This window comes from Gymnoscopelus braueri (assembly GCF_963280865.1).
Source record: "Gymnoscopelus braueri genome assembly, chromosome: 10".
In the NCBI taxonomy this organism is placed as follows: Eukaryota; Metazoa; Chordata; class Actinopteri; order Myctophiformes; family Myctophidae; genus Gymnoscopelus; species Gymnoscopelus braueri.
The window spans coordinates 26,375,745-26,397,982 of NC_137611.1; the positions used below are offsets into that span (position 1 = coordinate 26,375,745).

At 38.4% G+C, this 22,238-nt stretch overlaps 1 protein-coding gene across 1 annotated transcript; it reads left to right on the forward strand.

The window, feature by feature from the left end:
- Positions 1-695: 695 nt before the first annotated feature.
- Positions 696-21,750, forward strand: LOC308093477 (proproteinase E-like; the record flags this gene model as incomplete). Its single annotated transcript, XM_080439813.1, has 12 exons — positions 696-819; positions 10,518-10,612; positions 11,184-11,266; positions 11,740-11,865; positions 12,070-12,179; positions 17,812-17,906; positions 18,478-18,560; positions 19,034-19,159; positions 19,364-19,497; positions 20,053-20,195; positions 21,495-21,647; positions 21,733-21,750. Exons 1-12 carry the CDS (start codon positions 759-761, stop codon positions 21,748-21,750), a joined length of 1,227 nt encoding a protein of 408 aa, XP_080295939.1. The 5' UTR covers positions 696-758.
- Between the last annotated feature and the right edge of the window lie 488 nt (positions 21,751-22,238).

A 22,238-nucleotide genomic window follows, 5' to 3' on the forward strand; every position in this document is an offset into this window, starting at 1 on the left:
ACACAAATCAAACGGTGTGATTCATTCGTTTTTAAAATGAGCAACCACTAACTATTTGTGGGTCACAGACACATTTTTATGGGTCACAAGTAAATAAATATTCCTTCATTTCTATTTTGTTTTTAATTATTATTTCAAAACATAAAAATAAATAAATCATTTTTCATGAATTTAAAACAAATTCAATGATTTTTCAAAAGAATTTCCATGAATTAGAAAACAAATGTTTAAGGGAAAATGGCCGATCTACAAGCTCCTAACGCGTCGCATGGCGACTTGTAGATCTGCTATTAGTATTTTCACCAGTTTGGGTCCTGACATCACATTTCTCTTTTGGGTCTCGAGCTAAAAAGTTTGGGAACCAGTGGTCTTACAGAATCAGAATCATGTTATTGTCACATCACAGGTTTACAGGTGTTAAGTGGGTGAAATTAGTTTCTGTGCAAGCTCCATCGTTTTTGTTCTTCTCAGGAAGAGAAAAAGAAAAGAAGGGGGGGTCAGGGAGAGCAAGGAGAAAAAGAAATCAAACATGTCAGGGATAGGCAAAAATCTAAGATATCTTATCTGCAAATTCTGCATACTGTATACTGTATACACATAACATAAATGAGCTGGAACAGTATGTACATGAGATTAGGTTAAATACGCACAAATGTGGAGAATGGGAGAATAGCCACCTGGAGAATGGGAGGAAAGATCCCAGGCTTACCTGGATGGCTGCCTATAAATAGCTCTGCGAGGTCAGCCTGTTCTTTTGGATGCATATGAGAATCATGGAACTGGCACTTGTCTTCCTGTTGGCCGCCACAGTCACTACTGGTGAGTTAACAATTAAACACATTGTTTTCGGTTTATTAAGCAGCATTCAATTCAGTACAAAGAACTGTGGTGTTGGCATTGATTTCCAATGCTATTCAGGAATAATATCATTTAGATCACTGGTTCTCAATGTCGGGTGCGGGGACCACCAGAGGTCCAAATGGACCCTTGCGTGTCTGTAACTCTTACGGGGTCCATTTGGTTCCATTTGTACACTGTGAGTTGTGGTAAACTGAGCCCATTTTGGAAGACGGAAGCAGACATGTTTCTCTGGGTGGTAATAAATCAGAATCCTTTAAAGTCCGAGGTAGTCATTTCCAACAATTCCATTTTATTGTCAGAGTTCTCAGCATCCCATACATACAAGTCAATTCGACGTATAGTGCATAGTCCATAGATCCATTTTATCCTGTTGGACGCGACATCTGTGTGTAGCCCAAAAACACAGAGAGTCCTGTTTTTCCCAATAGCACCATGTTATAAGCAACCAGATATTCCTCCTTCTGACCACTCACAACACAGATTTTATAGAACAATAGACCTTCTTGGGCAGGCCTTCTCAATCGGCACAAGGAATTAGCATCTCACTTGGTTTAAACATGTGACAATTTACTTTAACCCTTATCTATAAAACTGTACCTTTACACAAGCTCATATTATGCAATCTTTGTTTAACACCTTATTACCTTCAAAATAAGACCACACATATTTGTATCCAACTTTGTATGAATGATTTAGACAGAAAGAGATGATTTAAAAGGGGACTTGGCGTTTTCCTTAGATTCAAGAAGAAATGTCTACATGCAACTAACTGGCTTCTCCCCAACCACATTTGTTCACACTTGTGTACTTACTATAAAATAAGCTTTTACTGTGAGCTAGTTATAATTTACAATAATTCAGTTTAAGTCTATTTCTTTACTAGCTGGCTGTAGAGAGAGAGAGAGAGAGATGGCAACATGTGTGAATAGATCGCATAATTACAATGCCTTTTTGGGAACAAAGAACTCGGCTGGGTGTGGTCTTTTAGGCTAGCACCTAAGACAATAGACAGGATAGCTAGACTGTTTACCTTAGTTAGATCACTAAAGCTGTTCTCCCCCACTCACAACCCTCTGGCCTCCTTGTTTTGGTCTCACTCTGACAGGGAACTTCTTGACAATTTGTGTTCATAGTATATTAATAGCATATTAACTTCATATTCATCAGTCTTGAATACTGATACACGACATATTCCCCTCATGGAGATATATTAATACATCTCCACAAAAGGATATTCAAGACTGATGTCACTTGTGTAGGTATCAACTAGAATCTGTTTTAACCAAAAGACAACTTATTCTATTAAAATGGTCAATCCGTAACCCCTCAAGACTGTTGAATTATAAAAGTGACTCATCAACAAACATTGTACATCAAACGCACAGAACTAATATCGCTGTACTCTCAGCTGAACTTCTTTTCACAAAACCTAAGAAAAAGTCAAGTTAATACAAACATCATTATTACAAGTTGGCAGTTACATTGACAACGCGCAAATACAGAGACACAGCTCTGCTCTTATTTTTTCTATTCTAACGAACGCAATTCATTCTTTTGACCGTCCATTTTGCACAATTTGACATGAGGCATAAGTACGAATTCTCTGGACATGATGGAATATGCAATCTGCAGATTTGCACACCACCATAGCCCAAAAAACCCGCCCATATCCTTTCTGTCCGAATTTGGGAATCACACAAGAATTGTCATCCTAAGGGTGTTGCTTCTGAACCGAATCACAGCTATTTCAGTACTTGACTTGATATTGACAATCAGGATTCTCTTATCCATACCTGATCCGTACGGGTGCCCCTCTTTTCATATGATCGAAAGAAAGTGTCATGTCTTTCAATTTGCAGATGCAACTTGATGTGTCACGGGTAACTCCTATAGGTACCTGGAACTTCCAACCGCTGCTGGTTTGTCAGAAACTATTGTAGATCTGTGACGACAGAGGTGTTGCACCCTGGCCTTGGCAAGGTGTTTTTGTAGGGCCGATGATGATGAGTTGACAGATAGCTGGTGGTCGCCACTTCCTGCTGGATCTATGACGCGGAGATGAAACGGCTGTCAGGTCTGGAACTCTCTCCTCCGGTGTGGCCGGTTGAATCTCATGCAGGCTGTACCCCCACGACTCCCCTCTCGACCATGGTCTGTGATGGTCACTGGTAGGTGGAGAGATGTGAAGATAGGGTAGCTGTGGTTCCCTGGAGGTAGAAGTCCAGGTGACCTCTGTTTGTTCCGGGTCAGCTGTTCCCTTCTGCATTGTCATCCTGGTCCAGATGGATGGCTCCAATCTCAGCACCTGCTTTATTTCTCCTAGCACAAAAACAAAAGTCCACCTATACCTGCTCCACAGAAGCTAAACAGATGCCTAACTGCTTTAATACTCATACATTCAGGGATTAGTCACTCATAGACGCACAGTTTAACTCATGCTGTTAAATTTAGAGAACCTATCATCAAATTGTTGACTGCTATCTGATTCTTTCAGAAAGTACATTTTCCTGCTGGTCCATTCGCTCCTTCTTACATTGTACTAACTAAATTCCAATATTAAAGTGATCTTTCCCGCCTTATCCATATTTTACTCTTCTAATTCCTGTTGTATTTTGTCAATCAATCGTTCCATTTCGTTTATTCATTTACCACAGCTTTCTCCTTTTTCCATATATGACTCTTGTATTTCCCTAATAATAAATCTCCTATTTTAAATCTTTTACTGCATCTTATTTTGCTCCAAATTTTCTGACAATTATTTCCAAAGTTTGTAATTTATTTAAGGACAAATCTCTTAATTTACTGTGATTCTCTTAGAGTCCTGGTTAACTTACTATTTGTTTTCGTTTTTTAAACATGTTCCAAAATGTATTTTGCCATGATTTGATAATTATGAGAATATTCCAAAACTGTGAAGTCTAAAGGACAACCACAGAACTATATTTTCTTTAAATGAGCATTTTTCCAAAATAAACTGACAATATCTGCAACCTGCATACTCTATAATTTTGTTACAATTTAGTAGACTCTTGAAAGCATATTTTGCTAAATCTAACATTAGTTTTAGGGAAAGAGTTTTGTTATCAAGTTTCAAAATAGGCATGGAAGCAAATTATTTAGCTCTTTTTTTTTTTAAACTCCCACACCAAACTATAATCTGTGCTGTGTCAAGTCCTTTTGTCAAGTTCAAAAGATGACTACTGTTTTTCTTTCCTTGTACAGTGATGCTTCTTCTGGTATTTTCCAGTATTTCCAATATTCACCAACACCTAAAGTAATGTCTCTGTACATTTCAAGTGTCCTTCAAATGTCTTTTTCTGTAATAACTTTGAATTCTTGCAATCGATATCTTCAGGCTTACCTCATGCCCACTGGACTCCTCCCCTCTCCGGTGAACCATTACAATGGATCACCGGTTCCTTCGCGAAATCGCTGGGCCCCCTCAGGGACACCATGATATGAGACGTTGAGCCGAAGGTTTGTTGAGAGGCCGTGGACAGGATTATGCAAGATGATGTGACTTTCATGCATGAAACAATCCTGATGATCAACCACGTCCGTCGAGCTGCCCCTGTGTGTTGGCAAAACCTGTTGTCCTGCTTGTGTCCGTCAGTTGGAGTTTGACGCCACATACAGCAGGCTTGTATCAGCATACCGTCATCGAAACGGTCGCACCTTCCTTCTGCTGTGACTGCGGTCTCCTGTATTACTGGATCAAACTTGTTGGGACACATGGAATTCTTGCAAGACATCACTGGACCACCATACGGTTGTCAGTTTTAGTGTGGGATTTTTTTTTTGTGAGCTTTTTGGTTACCTCGTTCCCTTTTTTGAAAAATAATACGACCGCCTTCCTTCTTTTCCCAATTATTGTGGATCAAATATGCTCCCCTCAGGCCACATTAATTAGTATTTGTTCAAATCGTTTCAGTCACAAACATTTGTCATTCTATTTCATTTTCTAGGCATACAGCTGTTTTCACAAAAATGTTAAATTCTCCTCCTACTATTCTGACTACTGAAAGTATGTTTTACACTTCACTTCCCTTCCTTGAAAATAAAACACAAACGATGGATACCATTATGTTGGTTACTTCAGAGCAGTTTGTTCAAAAGGAAACTAATACTAATGTAATATTGTATGAAAAATGTGTCATTCTACACAACACACAATATTCTACAACCAGTATTACATATAAACTTTTAAGCATTGTCAATACAATATAAAAAATGGGTGTGAATTTGGTCAACACATGTACACTCTATGTACATGCTGTAATACATGTATTATCGTGATTTCTGTTTAGAAGCTGTAGCAAATGTAAACAAAAGGTATTAGGCTATATCGCCAAGGATAGGAATTTTTGAAGCTCAATTTAAAAATACTCTGTTTTAGAAACTTTCGATCTTATCTATGAACGGTTAAAATCAATAATAAAAGGTCCTTTTTCTAGAATTAAGACACTCTGGGACTACACTAAGCCCCTCTAGTTACTTCTAAAACTGAATCAAATACAAATCAAACATTCTGAGCGTCTAATAATTTTAAAAGTCTGGTCGATACATTACTTCTTCCAGACAGGAGCTGGCCTTATTAAGCTGGTACAAGACACTCAAGCCATACTGACAATTATGAAGCCTCACTTGTATAGGCCATCTATGAAATAAAGGATTAATCGTTAACACAACAGACAAACAATGTTAATTCAAGCATTCTTAACACACTAGACCTAAAAAATACTACTAAGGTAACCTCGTTAAAACTAAGAACTGTTAAAAGGAAGCAACTCTGTCATCATGAAAATAATGTCAAAAAGACCTAATCAACTGTCATTAATGGACAGGCTTCATACTTTGACCACCAGGGGGAGCCAATCTGACAATGTCAGCTCAGCCCCCTCAGAGGTAAAATACACTATCATGCCGTCAAATAGATCACTCCCACAGGCAACACGTCATCACGTAATGATCACGTGACGGTCCGTGCTTCCAGTAGGGTGAACTCCTAATTTCTCTTTCACAGTACTGAAACCAAAAACGTATTTCAACCTATTCTTAGCCACCAGTGGTACATCACAAAAATCGAGTATAATTACACGTTTGCAACTTCAAATCCTACACATTCGTGTCATTAAAAAGAGTAACATAGACTGGTTAACTGTTCATAAATTGTTATTCAAATTCGGGTTTAATCTATTTAAGAAATCTCTACTTTCCTTTAACATATCGATCTAAATAGGTTACTAAACGGTGTGATAATTCCTCTCATCTACCAGTTGGCAATGTCCATCAGTTTAAAAGGACAGGAATAGTCTCGAATGGTTGTGCCCCATCAAATAATCACGCATAATAAACAATTTTAATTTATACCTCTAGTAGGGTTTTAAAGCCACTTATAGCACCACTCTTAAACACCTTTCAGATATTATGGGGAAAATATCTCATTGTGGGTATTTAAGCAGGCACTCGTTTTTATCAAATTTATCCTAGCATTCACTATTTAGTTACAATCAAACAATTCGTTTTAAATTCGACGCATAATCACTTCTTCCCACAGCCCAGTGAGCCAAAATGCAATACATCTGTGAATTGAACCACACAGATGTAAAACACCTTAGCCCAACCTACAAAGTAACCATGACTAAGTTTAAACATATTACTACAGAATGCCATGGTGACTCCAAAGACACACAACAGAATCCTTTCCTCTGGAACCAGCCAGAATGAGGGACCCTATGGGGTCGCGTACCCCAAGGTTACTGTGTGTGCACTAAAAAGACCATATTTTAACATAAAGACAATGTTCTCCATAGCACACAGGTTAATGACCAGACCATTAAGGAATACGGGCGTGGATAAAGCACGCAGAACAGGCCAATAACAAACCATTAAACATACTTAGACACAACACCTTAACTACCCTAATTTGAACATCAACAGCTACTTTCGCCAATTCAATTCATTCCTCACAATAAACAATACACCCATCATCCCAACCTCACTCCACCTTCAAGAACCGAGAAACAATCATTCAATAAGCACTCCTACCATTCACATGAAACAAACACCCAACGTTCCCACCCGACCGCTTAACGACTATTTAAAGAAAAACAACGGTAAAACATCTCAACGAAAATTAAGGCACTGCTCCACACTCACGTGTCAAAACAGACAAATAACACCATTACAGAGAACCTTCAAAACAACAGAAACCTGATCCGTAGTTTCTTAAAAAGACAAGTCTTCCTATTAAAAGAAAGAAAGCTAAAAAAGTTTCATAAACAAAACAGTGTGAAAAACTAAACGCCATCTTGTGCTTAAACACAGTTAAAAGAAGCCTTTCCCACACACGAGAGAACGTGTGTCCTTGTACAACTACAGGGTATAACGTACAATTATTCTAAATGTAAAAATAAAAAATTAATACTTTACTCCCTTCAAAGATCTTATTCCATCAAAACAAAAGGAATCTCGTACAAGCGTTGAGATAAGGAGATATTACGAATGTAATATACATAAGAAAGTAGCTTTTAAGTTTTTAAAAGTTAAAACTCCAAACTGCGTCTCTCCGGATATGACGTAGAAACGCGGAAGTCAAGACGCGTAGAAAAACTACATTTCCGGACCAAAAAACTACAAATTGCGCTTCAAGCTCGAGTGAAAGCTCTCACACTGAAGAACAAAGAATGAGCTATGCAAAAAATACCTTCCCCTCTAGAATAAACAACAACACGAAACAGCAGGCCTACGCTGCTCTAAATTTAAACCTCCTTTCTTCACCTGTTCACAAAGTCAAGAAGCAAGACGCTTCTTTAATCCTATACACAGCCACATTCTAAACTGGCTCCTAACCAAAACATAACCGTTCCATTCGCCTTCGTAGGTTTCCAAAAATCAAATCCAGCTTCATATTTACACAAATTTCCACTCGACACAATAGGCCAAGATAAAAGAATCACTCCTCTCAACCAACATCTCTAAAGCCTCAAATTTCAACCATATAGTTCTGTCCATCTCTTACAATAATACAAACGGAACCCTAAGTCCAAACAAAGTTTTTAAAAGCTTATCATACTCCACTCCCCTCTTCAAAACATTATACCTATTAACAATGTTTTGAGAAAAAACTAACGAACAACAATACAAAGTCCTGTAAAGAAACATGTATAGTATACCGAATGTCCTTGTTTCAACTCAACAAAATCCATTCACGTAGAAAAATTGGAAATGGACTCAAACTGCTGCGTGCACCAGCAGCTCAAGTCCACAGTCACTTTGCAGCATACAAACAATACAAAACCATCCGACGCTAAAAAGCAACACAATAGATAGAGAAAGAGAGAGAGAGAAAGAGAGAGAGAAAAAGAGAGAGAGAAAAAGAGAGAGAGAGTGAGAAAGAGAGAGAGAAAAAGAGAGAGAGAGCCGTAGCCCTACCCGAGACCCATTAACAAACAGGTCACAAACGCTACAAGCAAAAAGCCACCGCGACGCTTGGAAACAACATATGCAAACACGCACAATGAGTACCAGGAACCAACTTTAAGTGCCAGTGGGCTGCCCTTACATTACATACTTATAGACATTCTTACCGAACCGAATATTTTCCACAGGCCTCTCTGTCAACCTTAAACGCTGGGATACAATGTTGCAAACTGTTTCACAAAATAAGCTTAAAATATCGGTATTTAGAAACGTGTCGGCTTAAATCACTGCGTAGCCATGGATCACATGGCGCTCGTCTGACGATAACGGCAATACTGGAAGTTATTCCCCGATAAAACAAGCTTAAAATATAAAACAACTCAGAACACCCTATCCAGCACTTTCATACCTTCACTTCCTTTCATAACCATGTGGAAATATCCGGGGCGCTCACGTATATTATAACTAGCAAAATTAAACACCAATAGTGAGAGTCTAGACTTACAAGGCTCTATTTTATCACAAGAGCCCTCTTAAACCAGATGTGTTTTTTACACTTTCTGATCAGATCCTACATATAATTGATGTCTAGCTTGAACCCCTAGAAAGAAATTATACGCTTAATGTACCACGACAAATCAAAAGTCCATTTATACTATCCGAAATGCAGTTTAACCCAGACACGGCTTGAACCCCCGTGAAGAGATCGAACATTTTTCTGTGGTACACGGAAACGGTGAAACACACAATTCTACGCTTCCCGTGTTAGTGTCTCACCAATGCGTGCATGAAAACATACACTCCACAGGCACCAAGCGGCCTTTAAGCACGCAACTTAAAACCACTCAGAGGCATCATCCATTGCCGCCGGAGCCAAAATGGCCCATACAAGGTTTTTTTTTTTTTCCAACCGCCATAAACACGGACAAAGTTTTAACATTAGAGGTACAATTCACACATACCTTCAACGAAAACTTTGTAGAAATGTCCCGTGTTCCAGCAGCAAGGGGCCTAGCTGTCTCGCCAATAATTGTGTGGTAAACTGAGCCCATTTTGGAAGACGGAAGCAGACATGTTTCTCTGGGTGGTAATAAATCAGAATCCTTTAAAGTCCGAGGTAGTCATTTCCAACAATTCCATTTTATTGTCAGAGTTCTCAGCATCCCATACATACAAGTCAATTCGACGTATAGTGCATAGTCCATAGATCCATTTTATCCTGTTGGACGCGACATCTGTGTGTAGCCCAAAAACACAGAGAGTCCTGTTTTTCCCAATAGCACCATGTTATAAGCAACCAGATTCCTCCTTCTGACCACTCACAACACAGATTTTATAGAACAATAGACCTTCTTGGGCAGGCCTTCTCAATCGGCACAAGGAATTAGCATCTCACTTGGTTTAAACATGTGACAATTTACTTTAACCCTTATCTATAAAACTGTACCTTTACACAAGCTCATATTATGCAATCTTTGTTTAACACCTTATTACCTTCAAAATAAGACCACACATATTTGTATCCAACTTTGTATGAATGATTTAGACAGAAAGAGATGATTTAAAAGGGGACTTGGCGTTTTCCTTAGATTCAAGAAGAAATGTCTACATGCAACTAACTGGCTTCTCCCCAACCACATTTGTTCACACTTGTGTACTTACTATAAAATAAGCTTTTACTGTGAGCTAGTTATAATTTACAATAATTCAGTTTAAGTCTATTTCTTTACTAGCTGGCTGTAGAGAGAGAGAGAGAGAGATGGCAACATGTGTGAATAGATCGCATAATTACAATGCCTTTTTGGGAACAAAGAACTCGGCTGGGTGTGGTCTTTTAGGCTAGCACCTAAGACAATAGACAGGATAGCTAGACTGTTTACCTTAGTTAGATCACTAAAGCTGTTCTCCCCCACTCACAACCCTCTGGCCTCCTTGTTTTGGTCTCACTCTGACAGGGAACTTCTTGACAATTTGTGTTCATAGTATATTAATAGCATATTAACTTCATATTCATCAGTCTTGAATACTGATACACGACAGAGTTAAATAAACAGCGTAGTTTGGGGTCCCAGAGATAAACAATTGTGTCAAATGGGGGTCCGTGGCCTAATGCATATCAAACTGGCGGTCCTTTGTAAAAGGTTGAGAACCACTAATTTAGATTATTTGTCATAGAATGCACATTTTTAAGGGGCAACATACTCATACCAGCCCTTGATCACTGTGTATTCTAGTGTCTGGAGATGGATGCGGTGCTCCAAGCCATGAGCCCAGCACCAGCCGTGTGGTGAACGGTGAAGAAGCCCGTCCTCATAGTTGGCCATGGCAGGTAGAGCAACATAAATGGACATGTGAAAGATGTCATGTTTTGAATAAGATAATAGCTTATACATGGACATCCTCCATGTGCCACGTTTTATGAATACTGGGCCCATAGAACATACAAGTACACTAAACTCAGTTTCAGAAATTCCTGTTATTTTTTAGGAATAATTAGCATACAGTAGCGGAAGTTACATATTTAATATATAACTTCCGCTACTGTATTTTAATTATTATAACGCAAGTGTTAAAAGCCAACTTGTCTTCTTAATATTAGTAATGGTGTCATCTACAATCTTATAATAATTTAGGAGCCTAAACATATTCATGACCTGACTGTTCTCAGGTAACTTAACACAACTCTGCACAGCAGGTGGTGGCATATAATTGCTGTTTTATTGATATAACCACCTGAATTTAAGCCCAGGTCATGGGAGAAATTAGGATTCTGGTCTAAGTAAGATCTAAAGGAAAAAAAATATGAACCACTGTAACTCTTAATAGCATAAATGATAATTGAATGGGATACGTACAGTATCCCATTAATCCCGTAAATTTGACAGTTCTCTTGCTCTTAGGTTTCTCTGGAATCTTTCTTCCCAACTTGTGGAGGGACACTCATTGCTCCTAACTGGGTCTTGACGGCTGCACACTGCATCACGTAAGCAATGCATATGTTTTTGTTTGTGGTATAGTATTCACATCTTAAAGTAACTGTAAAACATTCAAGCTGGATCTTTTAGACAATTTTCATCCTGGCATCTCTATTTTGGGCATGTCATTAAAGGCAAAAACTTCAATTTCAATTTTCTTTCATAGAATTTCAAAAATAGATGTGAGCATGTAGACTATTTTTGAATATAGGGCCTAAGTGGTTAAAGACTCGAAATCTGAGAGATCAGCAGACCACATTAAAAGAAGGCATGCCAAATACCTATTTAAACGTCACTGAGTACTCCTGAGTACCAATTCCAGTTATACTTTTACAAAACACTGTTTATGTGTCAGTAGAAATGAATCACAGTGTGATCAAAATAAAAACACCGCCAGATGGTAGTACTGTAAAATGAATAGCTGAATATACGAGGAATGAGACGAGGTCCCTTGTGTTCTTGTTGTTCACTCTTTATACAGGTTCCACACATATAGGGTGGTTCTCGCTGAGCATGACCTGGACAAAACGGATGGATCTGAGCAGTCCATTATGGTGGACAAGATGTTCCTCCACCCAAAGTGGAATGACAACTGTGTCTCTTGTGGGTAGGTTGAGCAGCAAAGGTTCAAGATGTGATAGTGTGAATATGTCCTTGACCAAGAAGCTTGCCCTGAGAATTTCTTGTAGAGCAACAGCTGAACAAATAGCTAAGTTTTCAAATGGCAATGAACAGGCTTTAATAATTTGTCATGCCTTGTTATTCATTCTTAATTTTCAGCATTATTTTTTTGTAATTTCATCCTGACTAGGAATGACATTGCCCTGCTGAAGCTGGAGAAAGATGCCGTCATCAATGACAAAGTCCAGCCAGCATGCATGGCAATGTTAAATTCTCCTCCTACTATTCTGACTACTGAAAGTATGTTTTACACTTCACTTCCCTTCCTTGAAAATAAAACACAAACGATGGATACCATTATGTTGGTTACTTCAGAGCAGTTTGTTCAAAAGGAAACTAATACTAATGTAATATTGTATGAAAAATGTGTCATTCTACACAACACACAATATTCTACAACCAGTATTACATATAAACTTTTAAGCATTGTCAATACAATATAAAAAATGGGTGTGAATTTGGTCAACACATGTACACTCTATGTACATGCTGTAATACATGTATTATCGTGATTTCTGTTTAGAAGCTGTAGCAAATGTAAACAAAAGGTATTAGGCTATATCGCCAAGGATAGGAATTTTTGAAGCTCAATTTAAAAATACTCTGTTTTAGAAACTTTCGATCTTATCTATGAACGGTTAAAATCAATAATAAAAGGTCCTTTTTCTAGAATTAAGACACTCTGGGACTACACTAAGCCCCTCTAGTTACTTCTAAAACTGAATCAAATACAAATCAAACATTCTGAGCGTCTAATAATTTTAAAAGTCTGGTCGATACATTACTTCTTCCAGACAGGAGCTGGCCTTATTAAGCTGGTACAAGACACTCAAGCCATACTGACAATTATGAAGCCTCACTTGTATAGGCCATCTATGAAATAAAGGATTAATCGTTAACACAACAGACAAACAATGTTAATTCAAGCATTCTTAACACACTAGACCTAAAAAATACTACTAAGGTAACCTCGTTAAAACTAAGAACTGTTAAAAGGAAGCAACTCTGTCATCATGAAAATAATGTCAAAAAGACCTAATCAACTGTCATTAATGGACAGGCTTCATACTTTGACCACCAGGGGGAGCCAATCTGACAATGTCAGCTCAGCCCCCTCAGAGGTAAAATACACTATCATGCCGTCAAATAGATCACTCCCACAGGCAACACGTCATCACGTAATGATCACGTGACGGTCCGTGCTTCCAGTAGGGTGAACTCCTAATTTCTCTTTCACAGTACTGAAACCAAAAACGTATTTCAACCTATTCTTAGCCACCAGTGGTACATCACAAAAATCGAGTATAATTACACGTTTGCAACTTCAAATCCTACACATTCGTGTCATTAAAAAGAGTAACATAGACTGGTTAACTGTTCATAAATTGTTATTCAAATTCGGGTTTAATCTATTTAAGAAATCTCTACTTTCCTTTAACATATCGATCTAAATAGGTTACTAAACGGTGTGATAATTCCTCTCATCTACCAGTTGGCAATGTCCATCAGTTTAAAAGGACAGGAATAGTCTCGAATGGTTGTGCCCCATCAAATAATCACGCATAATAAACAATTTTAATTTATACCTCTAGTAGGGTTTTAAAGCCACTTATAGCACCACTCTTAAACACCTTTCAGATATTATGGGGAAAATATCTCATTGTGGGTATTTAAGCAGGCACTCGTTTTTATCAAATTTATCCTAGCATTCACTATTTAGTTACAATCAAACAATTCGTTTTAAATTCGACGCATAATCACTTCTTCCCACAGCCCAGTGAGCCAAAATGCAATACATCTGTGAATTGAACCACACAGATGTAAAACACCTTAGCCCAACCTACAAAGTAACCATGACTAAGTTTAAACATATTACTACAGAATGCCATGGTGACTCCAAAGACACACAACAGAATCCTTTCCTCTGGAACCAGCCAGAATGAGGGACCCTATGGGGTCGCGTACCCCAAGGTTACTGTGTGTGCACTAAAAAGACCATATTTTAACATAAAGACAATGTTCTCCATAGCACACAGGTTAATGACCAGACCATTAAGGAATACGGGCGTGGATAAAGCACGCAGAACAGGCCAATAACAAACCATTAAACATACTTAGACACAACACCTTAACTACCCTAATTTGAACATCAACAGCTACTTTCGCCAATTCAATTCATTCCTCACAATAAACAATACACCCATCATCCCAACCTCACTCCACCTTCAAGAACCGAGAAACAATCATTCAATAAGCACTCCTACCATTCACATGAAACAAACACCCAACGTTCCCACCCGACCGCTTAACGACTATTTAAAGAAAAACAACGGTAAAACATCTCAACGAAAATTAAGGCACTGCTCCACACTCACGTGTCAAAACAGACAAATAACACCATTACAGAGAACCTTCAAAACAACAGAAACCTGATCCGTAGTTTCTTAAAAAGACAAGTCTTCCTATTAAAAGAAAGAAAGCTAAAAAAGTTTCATAAACAAAACAGTGTGAAAAACTAAACGCCATCTTGTGCTTAAACACAGTTAAAAGAAGCCTTTCCCACACACGAGAGAACGTGTGTCCTTGTACAACTACAGGGTATAACGTACAATTATTCTAAATGTAAAAATAAAAAATTAATACTTTACTCCCTTCAAAGATCTTATTCCATCAAAACAAAAGGAATCTCGTACAAGCGTTGAGATAAGGAGATATTACGAATGTAATATACATAAGAAAGTAGCTTTTAAGTTTTTAAAAGTTAAAACTCCAAACTGCGTCTCTCCGGATATGACGTAGAAACGCGGAAGTCAAGACGCGTAGAAAAACTACATTTCCGGACCAAAAAACTACAAATTGCGCTTCAAGCTCGAGTGAAAGCTCTCACACTGAAGAACAAAGAATGAGCTATGCAAAAAATACCTTCCCCTCTAGAATAAACAACAACACGAAACAGCAGGCCTACGCTGCTCTAAATTTAAACCTCCTTTCTTCACCTGTTCACAAAGTCAAGAAGCAAGACGCTTCTTTAATCCTATACACAGCCACATTCTAAACTGGCTCCTAACCAAAACATAACCGTTCCATTCGCCTTCGTAGGTTTCCAAAAATCAAATCCAGCTTCATATTTACACAAATTTCCACTCGACACAATAGGCCAAGATAAAAGAATCACTCCTCTCAACCAACATCTCTAAAGCCTCAAATTTCAACCATATAGTTCTGTCCATCTCTTACAATAATACAAACGGAACCCTAAGTCCAAACAAAGTTTTTAAAAGCTTATCATACTCCACTCCCCTCTTCAAAACATTATACCTATTAACAATGTTTTGAGAAAAAACTAACGAACAACAATACAAAGTCCTGTAAAGAAACATGTATAGTATACCGAATGTCCTTGTTTCAACTCAACAAAATCCATTCACGTAGAAAAATTGGAAATGGACTCAAACTGCTGCGTGCACCAGCAGCTCAAGTCCACAGTCACTTTGCAGCATACAAACAATACAAAACCATCCGACGCTAAAAAGCAACACAATAGATAGAGAAAGAGAGAGAGAGAAAGAGAGAGAGAAAAAGAGAGAGAGAAAAAGAGAGAGAGAGTGAGAAAGAGAGAGAGAAAAAGAGAGAGAGAGCCGTAGCCCTACCCGAGACCCATTAACAAACAGGTCACAAACGCTACAAGCAAAAAGCCACCGCGACGCTTGGAAACAACATATGCAAACACGCACAATGAGTACCAGGAACCAACTTTAAGTGCCAGTGGGCTGCCCTTACATTACATACTTATAGACATTCTTACCGAACCGAATATTTTCCACAGGCCTCTCTGTCAACCTTAAACGCTGGGATACAATGTTGCAAACTGTTTCACAAAATAAGCTTAAAATATCGGTATTTAGAAACGTGTCGGCTTAAATCACTGCGTAGCCATGGATCACATGGCGCTCGTCTGACGATAACGGCAATACTGGAAGTTATTCCCCGATAAAACAAGCTTAAAATATAAAACAACTCAGAACACCCTATCCAGCACTTTCATACCTTCACTTCCTTTCATAACCATGTGGAAATATCCGGGGCGCTCACGTATATTATAACTAGCAAAATTAAACACCAATAGTGAGAGTCTAGACTTACAAGGCTCTATTTTATCACAAGAGCCCTCTTAAACCAGATGTGTTTTTTACACTTTCTGATCAGATCCTACATATAATTGATGTCTAGCTTGAACCCCTAGAAAGAAATTATACGCTTAATGTACCACGACAAATCAAAAGTCCATTTATACTATCCGAAATGCAGTTTAACCCAGACACGGCTTGAACCCCCGTGAAGAGATCGAACATTTTTCTGTGGTACACGGAAACGGTGAAACACACAATTCTACGCTTCCCGTGTTAGTGTCTCACCAATGCGTGCATGAAAACATACACTCCACAGGCACCAAGCGGCCTTTAAGCACGCAACTTAAAACCACTCAGAGGCATCATCCATTGCCGCCGGAGCCAAAATGGCCCATACAAGGTTTTTTTTTTTTTCCAACCGCCATAAACACGGACAAAGTTTTAACATTAGAGGTACAATTCACACATACCTTCAACGAAAACTTTGTAGAAATGTCCCGTGTTCCAGCAGCAAGGGGCCTAGCTGTCTCGCCAATAATTGTGTGGTAAACTGAGCCCATTTTGGAAGACGGAAGCAGACATGTTTCTCTGGGTGGTAATAAATCAGAATCCTTTAAAGTCCGAGGTAGTCATTTCCAACAATTCCATTTTATTGTCAGAGTTCTCAGCATCCCATACATACAAGTCAATTCGACGTATAGTGCATAGTCCATAGATCCATTTTATCCTGTTGGACGCGACATCTGTGTGTAGCCCAAAAACACAGAGAGTCCTGTTTTTCCCAATAGCACCATGTTATAAGCAACCAGATTCCTCCTTCTGACCACTCACAACACAGATTTTATAGAACAATAGACCTTCTTGGGCAGGCCTTCTCAATCGGCACAAGGAATTAGCATCTCACTTGGTTTAAACATGTGACAATTTACTTTAACCCTTATCTATAAAACTGTACCTTTACACAAGCTCATATTATGCAATCTTTGTTTAACACCTTATTACCTTCAAAATAAGACCACACATATTTGTATCCAACTTTGTATGAATGATTTAGACAGAAAGAGATGATTTAAAAGGGGACTTGGCGTTTTCCTTAGATTCAAGAAGAAATGTCTACATGCAACTAACTGGCTTCTCCCCAACCACATTTGTTCACACTTGTGTACTTACTATAAAATAAGCTTTTACTGTGAGCTAGTTATAATTTACAATAATTCAGTTTAAGTCTATTTCTTTACTAGCTGGCTGTAGAGAGAGAGAGAGAGAGATGGCAACATGTGTGAATAGATCGCATAATTACAATGCCTTTTTGGGAACAAAGAACTCGGCTGGGTGTGGTCTTTTAGGCTAGCACCTAAGACAATAGACAGGATAGCTAGACTGTTTACCTTAGTTAGATCACTAAAGCTGTTCTCCCCCACTCACAACCCTCTGGCCTCCTTGTTTTGGTCTCACTCTGACAGGGAACTTCTTGACAATTTGTGTTCATAGTATATTAATAGCATATTAACTTCATATTCATCAGTCTTGAATACTGATACACGACAGAGTTAAATAAACAGCGTAGTTTGGGGTCCCAGAGATAAACAATTGTGTCAAATGGGGGTCCGTGGCCTAATGCATATCAAACTGGCGGTCCTTTGTAAAAGGTTGAGAACCACTAATTTAGATTATTTGTCATAGAATGCACATTTTTAAGGGGCAACATACTCATACCAGCCCTTGATCACTGTGTATTCTAGTGTCTGGAGATGGATGCGGTGCTCCAAGCCATGAGCCCAGCACCAGCCGTGTGGTGAACGGTGAAGAAGCCCGTCCTCATAGTTGGCCATGGCAGGTAGAGCAACATAAATGGACATGTGAAAGATGTCATGTTTTGAATAAGATAATAGCTTATACATGGACATCCTCCATGTGCCACGTTTTATGAATACTGGGCCCATAGAACATACAAGTACACTAAACTCAGTTTCAGAAATTCCTGTTATTTTTTAGGAATAATTAGCATACAGTAGCGGAAGTTACATATTTAATATATAACTTCCGCTACTGTATTTTAATTATTATAACGCAAGTGTTAAAAGCCAACTTGTCTTCTTAATATTAGTAATGGTGTCATCTACAATCTTATAATAATTTAGGAGCCTAAACATATTCATGACCTGACTGTTCTCAGGTAACTTAACACAACTCTGCACAGCAGGTGGTGGCATATAATTGCTGTTTTATTGATATAACCACCTGAATTTAAGCCCAGGTCATGGGAGAAATTAGGATTCTGGTCTAAGTAAGATCTAAAGGAAAAAAAATATGAACCACTGTAACTCTTAATAGCATAAATGATAATTGAATGGGATACGTACAGTATCCCATTAATCCCGTAAATTTGACAGTTCTCTTGCTCTTAGGTTTCTCTGGAATCTTTCTTCCCAACTTGTGGAGGGACACTCATTGCTCCTAACTGGGTCTTGACGGCTGCACACTGCATCACGTAAGCAATGCATATGTTTTTGTTTGTGGTATAGTATTCACATCTTAAAGTAACTGTAAAACATTCAAGCTGGATCTTTTAGACAATTTTCATCCTGGCATCTCTATTTTGGGCATGTCATTAAAGGCAAAAACTTCAATTTCAATTTTCTTTCATAGAATTTCAAAAATAGATGTGAGCATGTAGACTATTTTTGAATATAGGGCCTAAGTGGTTAAAGACTCGAAATCTGAGAGATCAGCAGACCACATTAAAAGAAGGCATGCCAAATACCTATTTAAACGTCACTGAGTACTCCTGAGTACCAATTCCAGTTATACTTTTACAAAACACTGTTTATGTGTCAGTAGAAATGAATCACAGTGTGATCAAAATAAAAACACCGCCAGATGGTAGTACTGTAAAATGAATAGCTGAATATACGAGGAATGAGACGAGGTCCCTTGTGTTCTTGTTGTTCACTCTTTATACAGGTTCCACACATATAGGGTGGTTCTCGCTGAGCATGACCTGGACAAAACGGATGGATCTGAGCAGTCCATTATGGTGGACAAGATGTTCCTCCACCCAAAGTGGAATGACAACTGTGTCTCTTGTGGGTAGGTTGAGCAGCAAAGGTTCAAGATGTGATAGTGTGAATATGTCCTTGACCAAGAAGCTTGCCCTGAGAATTTCTTGTAGAGCAACAGCTGAACAAATAGCTAAGTTTTCAAATGGCAATGAACAGGCTTTAATAATTTGTCATGCCTTGTTATTCATTCTTAATTTTCAGCATTATTTTTTTGTAATTTCATCCTGACTAGGAATGACATTGCCCTGCTGAAGCTGGAGAAAGATGCCGTCATCAATGACAAAGTCCAGCCAGCATGCATGGCAGCTGGTGCTGTCCTTGTAAACAAACAGCCTTGTTATGTCACAGGCTGGGGACGTCTGTACTGTAAGACCTACTGCCAAGTCTAATAGGGTCACACACACTATGGGGGGGGGGGGGGGGGGGGACAGACATAAACTGTGTCAAAACTGTAAAAAGTTGGTAGTGCAATGGCTGAAAAGACAACAATATAGAGATGCATCAACTATTTTTATTTGCATCAACTGTTTTTAATTAGAATAATGTTTACCGGTATCGTATGCCAGGTATGTTTTAAATGAATACATCATGTCACAGTCAGATTGGTGTAATAAACTGAAGCAACAGTATAGAAACTATAATTGAAATGTCTCTATACTGTGCCTTCAGTGTAATGCACCAACCTGACTGAGAATAATAGCCTGGAAACCAGACAGAGCGAAATAATTTGACTAGTGTTTTAGTTAATGCCCGGCTACGAGAAAATCTCCTCGTATGTTGTGCAAACATACCTGCAATAAAAATTATTCTGATTCTTTAAATGCTCTATATTACTACATGCCTCTATTATTGTAAATAATGTGCATAATAATATATAAATAGAGCAGGTCTGACCTCTTTCTTTTTGTCTTTGTCTGTCAGCCGGTGGTCCCAGGGCAAGCAAACTACAGCAGGCCCTGCTCCCAGTGGTGGAGAACAGCATCTGTAGTAGCAGTGACTGGTGGGGCAGCTCAGTGAAGCCAACCATGATCTGTGCTGGAGGAGAGACCAAGTCTGCCTGCCATGTGAGAACTAATCACCAAACTATAATTTCTCACCAAAAACAAAGGACAGCACTTACTGTACTGTACACTGTGAAATGTAATGATGACAGTATACAAGTACAAACTTGAAAGGGAGTAGGCCTAGCGTTCCAAATGAAGCCCTGGAGTATGTGATGCCCCTATGTGTTTACAGTGCTGCAAAACAAATGGTAATTTTATCGTCTACTCAAGCTTTTGGGAGCACCCCGGACAGTTTTTAAGTTGCTTGATTCAGTATTTAGATATTTGATATTCATTTTTATCAGACACGCCCCCTTCCTATACAAACCCATTGTAATTTAAAACTCAATTTTAACCATTTTAGATTCATCAGAAACACCCGTCCTTGGTTCTGGTGACTGATATTGTCCTTCTAATACATGAGGAGACCGCGTTTTTTCAATTACCTTTTTCATTGTTTTCCCTTTCTTTTTTTATGAAAAAATGTAATACAATAAAAAAAATTAATGAAAATAGGAATACAAAAAACACGCCCCCTCACGTATTAGAAGGGCAGGATGAGTCACCAGAACCAAGGACGGGTGTTTTTGATGAATCTAACATTAAAAATGGAGTTTGAAGTTACATTATAATGGGTTTGTATAGGAAGGGGGCGAGTCTGATAAAATTAATATCAAATATCTAAATACTGAATCAAGCAACTTAAAACTGTCTGGGGGGCTCACAAAAGCCTGAGTAGACGATAAAATGACCCAATTAAAAAAAAAAATCCCTTTAAAGTGTAAACTACTTGTCTCTCTCTGATTTAGACCATTTCACCAACGAGAGCACAGTAGCAGTTCTTGAACATACATTTATTTTAAGTTTAAGCAAAAACCGACATTTCAATAAAAATAGCATCATCTTCATTGACTGAGATGAGGACACTACTACTCACTCTAATGAAGATGCTATTGCACTGAAACATCAGACTTGGCTTAAAAAAGCACATTTATATGCTCCAGTACTCTTTTCTTAAGTCTGAGTCTTGATTGGTTAAACAGTTTGACCATCTTATCTTATCTTACTATTAAATTAACAAAACTCAGTCTGTCCTCATCCATTTTTCTCCTCAGTGGGTTGACTTAGGAAAAGATCTGAAATTGCAATGCGACCACTGGCATGCAAATGCAGGGAATTAGGAAGCTGATTCTATGTGATTTGTAGTTGCAGTCGCAGTACCATAGCCCGGATGGACGGTGGGTGCATGGAAACGCGGTTGTGGACTAGAGTTAGTGTTATTTATTTGCTCATAACACATTATTATCTGACTTATTTTAGGGTGACTCTGGGGGTCCTCTGAACTGTAAGGGCGACGATGGAAAATGGTATGTCCAAGGAGTGACCAGCTTTGTCAGTGGAAGTGGCTGTAATACTGCCCAGAAACCCACAGTGTTTACCCGTGTGGCTTCTTTCATCCCCTGGATCAGTGAGGTGAGTGATGCCTCATGGAGTGTTGGTACCATAGCTACTGTGTATTTATTCACACAAGATATAATTTGCCTTTTTTTTCTTGCAGACAATGGCTCAAAACTGAAGTTTTCTCTTTGCTGTCCCTGTGACTATGCAATAAAAGGACTTCTCAAATCTCATCTGATGTTGTAGTATTCTGTCAAACTGCAAGAATCTGAAAGAGGCAAAAATGTTTTTTTTTTTTAAGTCAGAAAGATTTTAATGAGAACAATCCATTAGAGAATTTTACATGACACCTTTTTGTAAATTGCGCCACAAATCATTGTCTGCTTTGAATAGACTATCATCTTATATAAACACAATTGACACAAGGAATTGACACTCTCACTTTTGCTGATTATAGGACAATTAGAATTAGTCCATGGGCCCAGGTCACAGGGACACTCAAGGTGGCAAATTCTAGTTTGGTATTTTTTAAAAGGTCTATATCCCTAGATAATATTTCAACATGATAGCCCTTCTCAAGTAGTAACTTAGTCCCAGTTATCAGCCTTCAATGACAGCAACCATAGATCCAAAGAATGAAAAAAATCGTCTAACCTTTTTTGAATA